This window comes from Rhinichthys klamathensis, unplaced genomic scaffold, assembly GCF_029890125.1.
Source record: "Rhinichthys klamathensis goyatoka isolate OS25496 unplaced genomic scaffold, OSU_Roscu_1.1 h1tg000398l_1, whole genome shotgun sequence".
NCBI lineage: Eukaryota > Metazoa > Chordata > Actinopteri > Cypriniformes > Leuciscidae > Rhinichthys > Rhinichthys klamathensis.
The window spans coordinates 277,010-293,093 of record NW_026606900.1 but is presented as its reverse complement, the minus strand read 5'-3'; the positions used below and the strand labels follow the sequence as shown (position 1 = coordinate 293,093).

The 16,084-nt window shown below is 38.0% G+C and overlaps 3 protein-coding genes across 3 annotated transcripts in view; 1 reads left to right on the top strand and 2 right to left on the bottom strand.

Moving 5' to 3' along the window:
• vcpip1 (valosin containing protein (p97)/p47 complex interacting protein 1) overlaps positions 1-16,084 on the top strand; it is a 290,019-nt gene that overhangs the window by 146,175 nt on the left and 127,760 nt on the right. The gene's annotated exons all lie outside the window — the stretch shown is intronic.
• On the bottom strand, positions 4,557-7,796 carry si:dkey-7l6.3 (zinc finger and SCAN domain-containing protein 2). The gene is made up of 3 exons (XM_056234560.1): positions 7,257-7,796; positions 7,082-7,160; positions 4,557-5,414 (listed from the first exon to the last, which is right to left on the bottom strand). Exons 1-3 carry the CDS (start codon positions 7,572-7,574, stop codon positions 4,594-4,596), a joined length of 1,218 nt encoding a protein of 405 aa, XP_056090535.1. The 5' UTR covers positions 7,575-7,796; the 3' UTR covers positions 4,557-4,593.
• Positions 8,173-15,512, bottom strand: gtpbp4 (GTP binding protein 4). The gene is made up of 16 exons (XM_056234549.1): positions 15,358-15,512; positions 14,404-14,574; positions 14,207-14,310; positions 13,848-13,984; positions 13,189-13,289; positions 12,062-12,154; positions 11,756-11,947; positions 11,603-11,668; positions 10,478-10,567; positions 10,227-10,337; positions 9,981-10,110; positions 9,763-9,863; positions 9,390-9,587; positions 9,082-9,147; positions 8,810-8,944; positions 8,173-8,639 (listed from the first exon to the last, which is right to left on the bottom strand). Exons 1-16 carry the CDS (start codon positions 15,403-15,405, stop codon positions 8,487-8,489), a joined length of 1,896 nt encoding a protein of 631 aa, XP_056090524.1. The 5' UTR covers positions 15,406-15,512; the 3' UTR covers positions 8,173-8,486.

Sequence of the window (16,084 nt, the reverse complement as noted above, 5' to 3'; positions counted from 1 at the left end):
TCGGCTGAGCTGAGGGTGGGTACCGATGATGGTGAAATACATTTTTACTATCATTACCATTATCATAGCCGTGACCCGCGAGAATGATTGACAGGACGATAGAGGCAATTAAAAGCGCAATATAACTTCAGTTAACAAAAACACAATTAAAAAAAGTGTATAATATAATAAGTGACTTTGTCTTTGTTTTTATTGTTTTTAATCAAATAATTGTTGTGAACCACAAACCGAGCCTTCGTTTTAAAGGGCGATTTCCAAATATATTTTATTTATTTGTTATAATATGGGTATTTTATGTCACCTTATTAGTTTGATGATAGTATACGCGAGTTTTTTTTTTATTGTACTATTTTATTGTTGTTTTTTAATTAAAGGGGTCATATAATGCCATTTTTTTGTACAAGCTAGTATGATTCTTTAGGGTCTAAATTAAAAGTTTGTAATATACTTTAATTAAAAATTCTCATTAGTATGGTAAGAAAACACTTATTTTACTTGGTCAAAAACAGCTCTGTTTTCAGCACCCGTTTCAGTGCATATGACTTTAAATTATAATGAGCTTTGCTCACCCCGCCCCTCTGTTCTGTGCGTACACCGTTTGTAACACAATAACACAATAACCATAACGCGTTGTTCAGTATAAACATGGGATTATGACTTAGAACATCATACATATTAAACATGCCGTAATGTACCCAAGTGTAAACCTTAGACGCATTCATTGTGAAGCGTGCAGCTAGCGATTTGCAAAGATTAATATAAATATTCATATAAAGTTTAATAAAACGTTACACTCACTTCAGTTGTTCTAGAGGTTCAGCAGGAACACGAATAGGCCTTTTTTCATGAGCAGCTTCTTAGCAAAACCAGCTCATACTGACCCTCGTTTATAAAGCAGTCTGGTGAGAAATGATTCGCGCAAACATGAAAGCATTGACGTTGCTCGTGGGGAATATTCCCTTCGAAAACAAACTCAGCCACTGCGTCTTCAGCGGTTCGAAATTTAGGAACATTAAAATGACTGCTGTGTTCGTTATTACACCCAAGAACAGAACACCACAATCGCTTAGACGCCATTCTGCTCATAGACAGTGCTCCAGCATATAAACAATGACCGCACTGGCCCGCGCAGACTATGATTGACAGCTGGCTCACGAGCGAGGGCGGGTCTGTGTTGAAACGCGGCTGTCAATCAACAATCGCGGGAGGGGCGTCCGACCGTGTGACGTCACACGGTCGAACGGGCTCGATTTGAGGCAGGGGGAAAACATATAAGGAGATTAAAACAAAAACACTGGATGAATTTTTATCATTTTATGATGGTTGTGTACTGTACAGGCACTGTCAACACACATTTCAGTAAAATCAACTTGTAAAAGTGCATGTACCATTATATGACCCCTTTAACAATATATCACACCAATTTATAAAGATCAAAATCTACAGAAGAAATTAACAAATAACACTGGTGTTGTCATTAATTAACTAATCAATGGGAAAATTTCCTCACCGGCACAACCCCGTAGTAGGGAGCCCGAGAAGTCACCTGTGGGGGGAAAAAAAAACAATCCGTGGCAACTTGTAAAAGTGCATGTACCATTATATGACCCCTTTAACAATATATCATACCAATTTATAAAGATCAAAATCTACAGAAGAAATTAACAAATAACACTGGTGTTGTCATTAATTAACTAATCAATGGGAAAATTTCCTCACCGGCACAATCCCGTAGTACGGAGCCCGAGAAGTCACCTGTGGGGGGAAAAAAAAACAATCCGTGGCTACGGTTTTGCAATCCGTTGTTGTGCCGAATTTCGACTCCCTGCCAAATTATTACCCCCCTCATTGAAGTCAGTACCTGATTGCCTAATCCTAACCCCACCCCTAATCCTAACCCCTCCCCCACAACTAATCCTAAACCTAGGGGGGTAATAATTTGGCGGGGGTCAGAATTCGGCACCACACCGTCCCCTCAGTTTATAAACTGTACTCATGAATTCTTAAACTGTTCGTTCCCTTGGTTTAACAATTCGTGCCCACGGATTAATAAACCGTACCCACGAGTTCCTATCCGTGCTCTCAGATTTGTAAACCGTGCCTTCAGTTTTTGCAATCTGTACCCACAAATTCATAAACCGTGCCCACGCTTTCGCAATCCGTACTCACGGGTTTGTAATCCGTACTCGCAGGTTTGTGGCCCCTCCCCCAGTGTGTGCCGCATGATTCAACCAGACCTCTGTGCGGGATGCATGCATTGCACTGTGTTTAAAGCTAATTTTTTTAAATGGATAATTTCTTGGATTTTCTAAAAAAAAAATATTTCGGCTACTAATCTTTAAAGTCCCTTTTTGGGAGGAAAAAGCTCAGTATAATATAAGCAAAAAAAAAAAAAAAGACTTCATAAAAAAAAAAGAAATAGCCTATTACACAAACACATTTCCAAAACTGTAAAAGGTTAGGTTATATAAAAATAAAACATTCATAAATGATTTTATGATTAACATAGTCTTAAGTTAACTAATTTATAGTAATAAACGCAAATAATAATAATTATCATTATTTTTTATTACATTTAGGCTACGCCTATTTAAAAGACACTTTACCCCCCCCCCCCCCTTCTCAAAAAAAAAAAGAACAAAGCAATTCTCAAATGTCAGTCATAATACAAGTTAGACAATAATAATACAGGGCTAAGATTATCACAAATAAATTTTGACGCATATCCAAGTGTGCAGAGCGCGAACTGCATGGCACGGAGGCGCGAGCGCAAACACTTGCATTTTATCAACAGTGGAAACAACTTAAAATAATCTAGCATTTCTGGTCATAGGCTACAGAAAAAAAAAATATAGGCTACATCATTCGCAACTTTTTATTTGTGTAAACTCACAATAACAAGAAAACGTTTTGCTTTTAATTTAGGGCACAGTTCAGACGGAATAAAAAGATAAGTTGTCTCTCATCGCTATTGACTACCATACATATTTTTTCCGAAATAAGGTACTTAGGCTCTCTATTTATTTAGTCCGGTGCAGAGCCATAGAGAGAGCATTTTAGAAAATATACTAAAGTAGAAGTTGTTCCAACCCTGTATGAATTTCTCTCTTCTGCTGAACACAAAGGAAGATATTTTGAAGAATGTTGGTAACCAGTTGATGGGTCCCACTGACTTCTATAGTATGGAAATCGATAGGGCCCATCAACTGTTTAGTTACCAACGAAATCTCTACTTTTGTACTCTCCGTAAACAAGTAATGTATAGTAGCATAATGTAATTTACCCTCAATATTCCAATAGCAGCCTTCAAATACAAGCACCAAAGTTGTTGAAATGCTGTGAATTTCAGTTTATCCTTCATTCCAACGACATAAATAGTAACAAAACTACTTATAGGCATAGTTCACCCAAAAATGAAAATTAGCCCATGATACTCAAGTCATTCTAGGTGCATATAATATTATATAATATAAGTCCATAAAAGTGCATCTATCCATCATAAAAGTGCTCCACACGGCTCCAGGGAGTTAATAAAGGCCTTCTGAAGTGAAGCAAAGAATTTGTGTAAGAAAAATATTCATATTTAACACGCTACAAAGTAAAATTCTAGCTTCCGGCCAAACGACCCTACTTGCGCCTAATGCACAACTTATGCAACTTGTGACGTCGGAAGTAGCGTATTGCGCCATGGCGTAGCGTAAATATCAGCAGTACGTCGCATTACTCGCATAAGTTGCGCTTTACAGCACAATTCGTATGTTCATTTGCCGGGAAGCTAGTTATTTTACTTTGTAAAGTTTTAAATATGGATATTTTTCTTACACAAACCCTTTGCTTCAAAAGGCCTTTATTAACCCCCCAGAGCCGTGTGGAGCACTTTTATGATGAATAGATGCACTTTTATGGACTTCAAAACATAAACGGCCATTCACTGCCATTATAAAGCTTGGAAGAGCCGGGACATTTTTTTATATAAATCCGATTGTGTACGTCTGAAAGAAGAATGGTCATATAGGTACATCATATGAGACAGAATAATCTGTATTTCTTTTCCAACACGTCATCAACAACATTGATAATGCCCCATTAAATACAAATAAAATAATTTGGGACTAAATTCTTGAAATAACCATTTATTTCTATTAAATACAACACAGACAAATCCAGTTAGTGTTTCTGCTGTGACTAGCTGCAAATATATATGTATAATCTATAATTATATCTAATTTAGATCATAACAAACTCTTTAAACAACATATCCTGTACATTTTAGGTACATCTGCAATTCAGTGTGAAATTGCGTAGTTCATGTTAAAAGGAATTAAAAACCTGTGCTAACACCAACTTTCTAGTGTATGCTTGTTGGGTCCATGTAGTTTCCCTGCAGTATGTATATAATGTATAATGCATCTCAATCCTTTAGTTTTTGCAAAATAATGACCAGTTAAAAGTTATGATAAGGGCCTGAACACTGCAAAAAAATAACACCTGGAACTGGCATACTGAATGTCCTATTTTCAATTCTTCTGAGTGGTTGGCAGGACACTTCCAGAACAAAAACGTCCTGCATTCTCTTGTTAGTGTGTGTATCTTTCAGGGCAACGTGTCCTGCGGTGTGTTAGTCTGTATATAAGAGAGTGCGTGTAAGTCTGGGTGGTGTTTCTTGGTGTGTATGCGCAGGTACTGTTTGCCTGCGAATCGCTTTCCACAGCGGGTGCACTCGTACGGTCTCTCTCCGGTGTGGACAGTCTGGTGAGCCGTAAGGTGTCCCGACTGCGTGAAACGCTTCCCGCACTGCTCACAGCGATACGGCCGTTCTCCAGTGTGAATGCGCATGTGCGTGTCCAAACTCTGCGATGTGGTGAAACTCTTCCCGCAGATTGAGCAGATGAAGTGTCGCTTGCCGGCTCCACCCCCCCGTAGAGCGCCCAACCGCCCATAGAGACCCAGCCCTGAGACGTTACCCAGAGCAACGAGCCGCTGTGCAGCAAACAAGGGAGAATTATGGGATACAAAAGAGTCTGACCCACCAATCCTCTGTGGTGAGGTCTGCAAGTGTGTGAGTGTGCTACGGACAGAGTGTGCGGCCCAATCGGATACCGGGTCCAGATCAGTCTTCGCACACAAATCTTCCTGAAACACTCGATGGAGATGGGAAGCGCGAGTATCCGACATGGTTTGAGCAAGGGAGAGGGAAGCGTTATCCGAAACAGACAAGTCGAGGCTGGAGTGCTGGGATTCATCGGCGCCGGAGTGTGTGTCTGCAAATGTGAGCGTATGGGAGTGTGTGTCATGGTCAGGGGAGTGTGAGAGTGTGTGAGAGTCCTGTCCCGAGAGCTCAGCAACATCTAGTTTAGGAGAGTCGTGAGCTACCGCAGAGACACTTTCACCTTCGTCCTCGTCGTCGTCCTCATCTGTTAAGAAACAAACAGTATGAACACACCACACTCATTTTGAAAAGGGTTGGCATGGACTTTCAGGGTCATTCCGGGTACATTTTCACGTCCCCATCATACATGCACTGATATATTAGATCATTTTGAGTAAAATTGATTAAGTAAAAAACTGTTCACTGGGCTTTTATCATATACATTTTTTTTTTATAAAGTAAAAAAATAATAATAATTGGAATCAGCAACAAGTATGAATTACTAAAAAGTTAAAGTAATAATTTGCATAGAAAATGCAATACAAGGCAATATGCATGTCAGCTTTGGCTTGCTCAGTTGGGGCTTAAAAGACAATCATTATTCAGAAAATTTTACCTAACTGTACTGACTGACACGATCAGATAAGAAAAAAATAATTAACTGAGCAGAATAATGATGCTATTGTCTTCAGTAGAGCTGCTTTATAGCGGAAATTGAAGTCGTTTCATAATTGGTATACTGCATCACTCAAACTATTACTGAACTAAATTGAATTAACATTGAATTGAATAATGATACTATTGTTTTGAAGAGCTGCTTTACAGCTGAAATTGAAGTTGTTCCATAATTTATGAACTTGGCAACTATGACACTGTTGTTGAAGTGAACTGACCTGAATAAAGACACTATAGTCTTCTGTAGATCTACTTTATAGCTGAAATCAAGGTTGTTTCATAAATTATGAACTTTGCAAAATTAATACTGTTATTTTCCTGTTTATTACGATGAAGCTGCTTTGACACACCTTTGGCTTGCTCAGTTGGGGCATAAAAGACAATTAATATTATCAAAAATATCATTGATCTAACTGTAGTGACGGGATCAGACTGAACACAAAAACCTGAACTAAGCTTAATAATGAAACCATTGACTTTTGCAGAGCTGCTTTATAGCTGAAATTGAAGTCGTTTCATAATTGATTCATAAACTCTGCAACATTGACAGCTACTAAGCTGAATTGAATCAACATTGAACCGAATTGAGCAGAATAGTGACACTATTGTCTTCTGCACAGCTGCTTTATAGCTGAAATTGACATTATTTCATAATTGATGAACTGCAAAACTGACACTTATTGAACTGAATTGAATCAACATTGACCTGAATATAACTGAACAACGGCACTATTGTCTTCTATATAGCTGAAATTGAAGTTGTTTCATAATTGATGAACTTTGCGACATTAATGCTGTTATTCTCCTGTTTATTACCATGAAGCTGCTTTGCAACAATCTGTATTAGCCTATATGAAGTGCGATGTAAATAAATGTGATTTGAAGTGGACTATATGAATTCATCACACTCATTTTGAAGGGGTAGACATGGACATTCAGGCTCATTCCTAATATGCAGTACATTTTCATATTCCCATCATAGATTTTTTTTATCATATTAGTTAGTAAAAACATGTTAATAATGTTCAAAAATGATTTTAAAAGCAAAAAGTGTGAAATACAGAAAAAAATAAGTAAAATATATTTGCCTCAAATCCTTGTGTGAACCGTGGCATTTGTTTAGATTTTAAGGTTTGAGCTGTGTCAAAATCTGGTGAAGGATGTTTTCTATATTAATTGAATCACAGTCACACTCACAACACATGTATATTCGTTTTTTTAACATCATGCATAGAAGTACGAGCCCTGGCTACTCACCTCCCAGCGGCGGCTGCTCAAGACCTTCCTCTTTGATTTGCATTTGGATCAAATCTCCTCCATCACGAAACTCACGCGCCTGGAATCAGATTAATAACAAATAATAATCGCTTTTACACACACAGATATTTATTGCTTCCATTTTAATCACACACACAAAAAATGGTCATCTAACCTCTGACACAGCACCCCGGCTGGTGGACTCTCCGCCTCCGGACGTTTTTCTGCCCACTAGCGACTCGCGAGCACTACTGTCACACCGACCGTCTCGCGCTACGGTTGTGTCGTCGCTGTACCCCCGCGCCGCAACGATAGACTCTATGAGCTGCAGTTTCCGTCGGAGCTCCTCGTTCTCCTTCTGATGGCGTGAGATCTCGATGTGTAAAACGGCGTAACCGTCGTCCACAAGCTCGCAGATTTCTGCCACCGCCGCACGAGTCAGGGTCTCCATGATGGTCGCGAGCTGGGAGTGAAACGCCCGGTAATTCGCCATCCTTCGCGCTCCTCTGCGTCTGGGCCGCCTGTAGGTCCCGCGGACAAGTGTGCGCGTTGTAGTACAACTTAAGGTTACGGTGACAGCTGCTTTCAATAACCGTAAAGTAAAACTGTCCGGTGTTGTTTTTATTTTCTGTGTGAAACGGTGTAAACGCTCTGACTGTTGCTTGTGGAGGCTGATGTCGTTTCCGGGGGGCTTCGCTCAGATGTTGTCAAAATAAAAGTCACATGTAGACTATTTTTGTATTGTTCAAACTTAATCATAAACTGCTAATAAATAACAATGAAATGTCTGATTACTGATTTATTAAAATATGAATTTTATACAATTGCACCTGCTGAAAACAGTTTTCTTCATAAATCGTTTACAACAACTAACTAAATTAAGGACAGACAGAACAATGTGGGCGATGCAAATTGCCTATTTGTTTACTCTGGAGCAGGCTAAAAAATACATACTTAAAAATCATATATATATATATATATATATATAGTGACAGCATACACATATTCTGGACATTCCATCCCACACATTAGGGCAAGCTACCAAGAGACAACCATGATTTAAATTTAGGGAAATAAATTTCACACATGTATTTAAGGTTCAATACTTTGGTTGGTTTATTTGACTCCAACTGCAAACAATGGCTTCAGATAAATTGTTTTGTAAAGGATGAAGAGTTCTAAATCATGATCCTGTATATTTCATTATCATTCTGCATGATATCAGACACTTAGAATGATGTGATTACATACATTTCAATAAGTAATTATTCTTTCATGTTTACAGGTGTATTCTCACCTGTATCAGAAAGAACTGGTAAAAAGTACAGAATATAACAAATGTATTAATCATGGCATAAGGGCAGGTATGAGTACACAAGTCAGATGTACGTGAATAAGGGTGCATTTATCTGCGGCTGGTGGTACCAGATTTCCTCTTCCCAGAAAGGAGATGTTTAGGTTTGAGATCAAATACATGTCGATCAGATTCACCCTTCCTTCCCTGCCTGTTCATGTCCTTCTGTGAGCTCTTCATCATGGTCTTCACCTTCTTCAACATCTGGAAGAAATGAGACAGACAATCAGTCCACTCCACTGAACATGTTTGTCCTTTGAGCAACATCTGGAAGATCTTTTTCTATAACCTACTATCTGACTAAACATCTTTTCATACACAACTTCATTTCAAACTTGTCTTGTACATGAATACAGGCAGTTTCTGAATCTGACCTTGGAATCTCTGACACCTGATTGGTCCCTTGGTGGTCTTGAGGCGCTCTGACTGCGAGTACGTGACGTCGGTGGTGCAGAGACTTCCCTCTTCCTCTTTCGAACCAGAGAGCGAGATCGTTGAGCATAGTGGCTCTAGAGGGAAAAAGGTGAATACAAACATGTTCAGTGTACACAGAAACAGATCACCATGACCAAATGCTATACAAAATCAAGTGTGTTCCCAACAAAGATACAGAGCATGGAAAAGCTTCAAGTACACAGGTTCTTACATCATCTTTATCAGTCATGTCCAAACCCAGATCACCCATCTCCTTCTCCAGAGTCGCTCTCTCCACCTGCATTCCCACATAGACCATTCAAATTAAGCCATCTTTAACAAGCTAACAAATCAATTGCAAACAGAAAAATGTGATCTAATAGGTTGTTGAACAACAAATATTCCATAATAAAAACTAAAAAGTGCTTAATCTGAATAATTACATACTTTACCTAAAATATGTAAGTAATATCCAATATTAAACTACTTGCTATAATTTAAACATATACAAAAATAAGCCTGCTGGACAGAAGGACAGACCTTCTTGGCTGTGCGGGGTATTCTGGGTCCCTGTTTGTCTTTTTCTTTGGACGCGAGAATCTTTAGCTTCCGCTTCTCGCGAATCTGACTGGCCAGCTGTCGGATCTCCTTCATCTCTTCATCCTCGCTCTCCTCCTCAGAGTCGTACTCTCCAGCCTTCTCACGCAGCTCCTCTTCCTGCTCCAAATCCTCCAGCCTCTGAGAATAAGAGAAAGGACAGAAATTCAAAACATGTCATCCTATAAAAAGAATGTAACCAAATAAATGTTGTCATAAAAAATAAAAATAAACAGTGAGCAACAGTGAGGAGGGGTTACAGTCATGAAATGAGATATAATAGGTTACAGATTAAAGCTATAGCATGTTTTAATACCTTCATGATCTCCGGGTCGACGTAGTCAGCAATATTGTGACCCTCCCAAATCTCAGGAATCTTATCCTCCTTTTCTTCTGGATTCATCAAATCCCAGTATTCTGAACACACAAGACAACATTTAAAAATAATAATAATTGTCTAAAGACAATTTTTTTTTCAGACACGTCTGGAGTGTATATTTTATGTACATGTGTATGTCTGTGTTTATTTCTTACTCTGTAGATCAAGTGTGTAATCCTCTCCCAGCTCAACCTCCAGGTCTCTCTCCAGTTTGCGTTTGGGAGTATCCGTCTCCATTGCCTTCCTACGTATCATAGCACCTTCGGGAATAAACGGAGGTCTTTCCTGCAAAAACCAAATCAAAAACTTTTACAAACACACTATGTTTGCTAGAAGCATTTATGAAGAAATAAGCTTATAACCAAGCGGACAATGGTTTAAGAAGTGCGAACAGCATGTACCTTTTGATCTCTCTTGGCTGGCACTGCCAGGTGGAGTCTGTTCAAAACATCATGGACCTTCTTGCTTTTCATTTTTGTGTCCACACGGTGAGCCAACAGCCGATCACATGCCTGTATAAAAAAATAATAATAATAAATTCACAAATCATCTAAACCATCAATCGACATCAACCTACAATAAGTCTTTTTCTCTAAAACCTGGCTGATCTCAGTAAGCATATGTGAGAGTGAAGCTGATTGGTTGGTCTTACCTCAGTCTTCACCAGCATCACTCCCTCTTCTGTCAGAGCGCTTGTCTCAATCACTGTGACCCCCTCAGCAGTGAGATCCGCAAACACTTTCTACACAAACACAGAGCTCAGTTTAGTGTCACTGCACAAAGTCTCAAGTTGCAGGTACATTCTCTTATAACGTCTATTAAACTCTAAACGGTTTGAGATTAAATCTGTTATAGATCTTAGATAAAGGCTAAAATAGTGACAGTGGGAAAAAAAACCCTGATTATTATAAGACTTGTTAAATTGAAACAGAAACGGTCTTTAAATCTGTATGCTGTTATTTTGTCTGCGAAACACAAAAGAAAACTCTTCACATCAAGTTCATAAAAGAACAAAGGCTGCATTTATTTGATCAAAAATACAGTAAAACTATTAATACAATTTAAAATAACGTTTCTATTTTAATATATTTAAATATAACATAAAATGTCATTTATTCCACTAATGGAAATGCTTAATTTTCAGCATCATTACTCCAGTCTTCAGTGTCGCATGATCCTTCTGAAATCATTCTAATATGCCGTTCTTGTTCTCAAGAAACATTTCTTATCAGTGTTTGTAAAAACCCAATTCTTCTTTTTCCTCAGGATATTAAGAAACAGCATTTATTTTAAAGATTTAAAATAAAAAATAAAAGCTTTTATAACATTGTAAATGTCTTGACTGTCACTTTAACTTTAAAGTATCCTTGTAATGATAAAAAAAAAAAAAAAAATCTTACTGACCCCAAACTTTTGAACAGCAGTGTACATTTCATTGAACTTTTTTCAGTTCCAGATCTGTCAGGAAATTTTGTCCTGTTTCTCACATAAAGCTATCACAGGAATTTAGAAGCCTCTGAATATAATGCACAAATCATATGGACCTACTTTTTCAACATTTTTGGAGCTTGTGTGTGTTCCCTATAAATTGTCATTGTATGAAAAACAAGTGAGAAGATTCTTCAAAATTCTTATTGTTTCATAGAGAATGAAAAACAGCATACAGGTTTGGAATGAGATGAGGGTGAGTAAATAATTGAATTAATAAATCCCTATAAAGTTTACTTCAGCTCCAGGAATTCCTGCACTGTATAAGAGGATTCAGAATGTCATTTACCTGATTCTCGTCCGACAGTTCACTGATCTTCCTCACATCACACTTATTGGCCATCACGATCAGAGGCTGCATCACACAAATAATCACTGCTATCATTCAGCCCAACAAAACCATATTGTTTCACTGCATTTACATCTTTGTATGTGTGCGTACCTTGTTGGCAAACAATGGCCGTATATTGTTGAACAGCTCTAGTTGTTGTGAGAGTGTGTGTCCGCACTGCTCTGACACATCCATGACGTAGAGGACAGCAGAACGCAGGTGAGCCAGAGCGGTGATGGCCTGCATTTCTATGGTATTCCTTTCCTCAAGAGGGTGATCCAGAATACCTGGGGTATCAACCACCTACAAACACAGACCCGTAAATAACAGGTTAGGAACATTTTTATTATACACAATTGTAGAAATCAATTAAATGAAATCAGTTGTCCGGGAATCCTATATTTTTCTACCACTCACCTGCCAGCGCAGGTATTTGTAATCCATGTGACCCACAAACAAAGACTTGGTGGTGAAGGCATACGGCTGGACCTCAACATCAGCACGGGTCACCTGTACACACATTAAAACTTAATTTAAAAAACAATGCACTAGTGTTGGGTGATACTCCTCTTAATCAAATCGTCATCATTCACTTTATCATAGGAAATGACGAAAGTGAATCATTGGAGTTAAGGTTTTAAGAGTCAATATTTCTCTTGTGTCCCATGTGTTAGTGAAAAAATGAGAAGAGAAGTATTTTGTGCTTTTGAAAGTCAGTGTTTGAAATAAAGCTGCTCTTGATTTTCATTGAAGACTGATTATTGCATTGTTCAGACCTGTTATATAATTCTCAGGGTAGGAGGCATTGATAAGTTTCTGTGCTCCTGTTTCTGTGTGTGCATAGCGCGATCTCCGCTCTCTGTGTACGAGTGATGTGATGTGATGTGTGTGTGTGAGCATCAATGAAAACAATGCATTAATATAGAACGGTGATTAAACTGACTTGGAACTACCTGGACTCTGAATGACCCAAGTGGAATGGATTTAAGGAAGCAGCAGAGTGGAAGTCAAGGCTGTAGCTAAAATGCAGAATGGAGTTTAATTTATAAGGTCATTGCTCAAGAGGAATGGATTTGACTGATGGCACTCTAATTCCGTGCATATGTCTGTTCACTTTTCAGAGACGGTAAAAGTAAGTGGGTCCAATATCATTGGTCTTAAAAAGTGGGTGGGTTCGTATACAATTAACCCATATACAATGGTTCCGACGCCCATGATATAATTCATTGTATAATAGACGTAAATGTTTTTAAAACAATTTTAATGAGTAGTAAGCTAATCTATATCCTCGCAGTGTGTCGGTTATGCGGTGATGAGCTATGGAATTATGGCAGGGCAAATTAATTGTAACAATAATTTAATAAATAATAATAGTAGCCTAATAATAATAAATGTAATACTTTAATTGGAAATCCTCTTGATATTGCCGATAGCTGATGCTTTTGACAATATCTCTGGCTATCGTCCATTTAATAGTCTATTGGTACAACCGTACAGCGCACACAGATTTGACATTTAACCTACATTCACATGCACAAACAAACCTTGTTGATAAAGCTGGACTTGCCGACGTTGGGGTAACCGCACAGCAGGAGGGTTCTGGTGTTTGGGTCAATAGTGGGTAAACGGGACAGATGCTGCCGCACTACGATAAGATAAATATGCATTTACTATGTGCATTATTTTTGTTTAACATTTATGCTTTAATGGGTGAAGCCAAACATCACTCCAAAAGTATACACTCCCATTCAAAAATGTATCAAAAGTGACAGTAAAAACTCTGTCACAAAATATTTCTATTTCAAATAAATGCAGATCTTTTGAACTTTCCATTAATCAAATGTATAAAAAATAAATAAAATAAAAAGGCAGATCAATTTTCAACATTGATACGAAATGTTTCTGGAGCATCAGTCCAGCATATTAGAGTGATTTTTGAAGGATTTGCCATCACAGGAATAAATTACAATTTAAAATATATTAAAATAGAAAAAAATATTTTAAATCATAATAATATTTGACAATATTACTGTGTTTACTGTATTTTTGATCAAATAAATGCAGTCTTGGTGAGCACCAGAGACTTCTTTAAAACTTTTTTTTTTTTTTAAATCTTAAGGACCCCAAAGGTTTGTGTTTCTGTTTACCAGACAACCGTCTGGTATTATGGAAAGTATTTGTGGATGTGTGTAAGTGGTTGTACCTTGTTCTAAATACTCCAGGCTCTGTTTCTGTCTCTTTAATATGGTGCACATGCGACCCAGTGCGGCCCGTTTCAGCTGCTTGCAGCGATACAGCGAATCTCCATATTTCATGAGCCGCACATAATCTTTAGCAACACTACAAATGCAGACACACAGTTTTACTCAGTTAAATGAATTTCATAGACCCACAGATATGAGCAGACCTCATAAGAGATACATTTAAAAATCAAACAAACAAAGGATGTAAATGATCTCATGTATCAGCCAACATATTTATATTAAAATCAAGCACAAATAATGCTAGAGTATATGTGCACGATGATGATGATGACGATGATGATAAACCCAACAGACTCACTTATCAATGAGGTTCTTGGCGATGTTGATCTGACCAAGAGCCAGTTTATAATGATCTTTATCATACAGCACATTCATCAGATCAGCATAGAAGGGGTGGATATCCTGAGAGAGATAAATAGGAAGTCATTTATCTATTAAAGAAGGGATGATTAAGAAGGATCAGCATGTGTGTTGTGAAGTTTGGGCGACACTTACATCCAGTTTGGGGAAGTCAGTGAGGATCTGTGACAGCCGATCATGGTAGTTCTGCTGGGTGAATTTGACTTTGCGCATGTAGAAATGCCTTATTCGGTGGATCTGGTAGTGTTTGTGTACAACAGTGGGAGTTTTTCGCTGGGTTTTGGATAAAGTCAGATCTATGAAGTCCTGCATGAAGAGAATCAAACAAAGAAATGGTTTATGTTTGATTTCCTATTTCTTATAATAACAAAAGCTTTGAGTGACATTATTGAGGAACACCAGGGTTCCCACATATTTTGGCAAATGACTATCCATGACTATGATTTTTCCAAATATTAGTGATTACTTAAGGATTTTATATAATAACCAAATTATAATAAATAATTGTATAAAAGGTAGCACTCACAAATATAAATTAGACAATGAAATACAATTAGAAAAGCTTATACCCACTACATTCCCACTATATTTGCATTCATTTTCCAGCAATGTATCCCAGAAATATATAAAAAATAAAATAAAACCTTTAAAAATGTGCATGCTTTCCATGACCATAGGGACCTTGGCACACATTTGGGGCTAGTGTTTTAATTCAACAACTGACAACAAATGGACACAAAAGTAAAGTAATCACAGGCCGAGTTACCTAAAATTGAGTTGATCTAAACTTTATTGCCTTATTAACCAAACAAAGATCTCAACCGCATTAATATTTCATCCCTCCCCAGATATAATAAATGCAAAACCACTCGTTCTTCATTTTCACATATGGCGCCAGTAAAAGCATGTTGACAGTAATGGAATAAATAAAATTATAAGACGTGAAAAGTTAAATGGCTGAACAACGCGCGCACGTGTACAGCGCGAGCAGCATACTGTCAACGTCCGTTATTAACGGCAACACCATCAGCACTTTCTATGGCATTTAACCCCGCATATGAGTGTCAAAACACGTCGTTAATTTCCTACCTTTGCGGTGGGAACCACCATAATCTTTTTAAAGTTGTACAGAGCCATGATTGCGGCGCACGCGAGTCCTCAGTCCTCAGCAGAGCACGCAGAAGGGCCGAAACACGCAGCGGACGCGTGTCACGAAGAGCAACACACGTGGTACCGGACTGACGCGCTCACAGCGTCACCTACCGGAGGGAGGAGCCACACGGATCACTGCAACTACAGATCCACCATGTCGCATTGATGATAACAATGATAGCAGAAGCACATTTTTAAGACTTGTGTTTGGTTCGGGTCATTTTGAATCAATGTTATCGCATTGGACTAAAACTTACTGACTTTGCTCACACAGGGTACTACTTGCCACAATTTTTGTACTTTTTTGAGGATTAATGTTTATCCAGGAAGTTTGTTTTGAAATGCTTTTATCTTGTAAAAAATGGCACAAAGTCACACTTGGTGGACAAAAAATGACCGGCCTAGAAAAAAAATAGTGTATAAATCTGTTGTAATGCTATATCATTACCAAATATTGGATTCAATCTTTTTGTCAACTTGTTTCAATTAGGACAGGTCTTGTATTTCTTTTTGAAACTGACTGATTTTAGGCTTCATTGATCTGAGCTTGTATTGGTCAAAAATGACCATCATCAATGAATGGGGGAGATTGAAAATAAGAGAAACATTTAGTGTTCATCATGTTCATATGTGTGCTTGCAAAGATTAAGGCCTCGGACCTGTC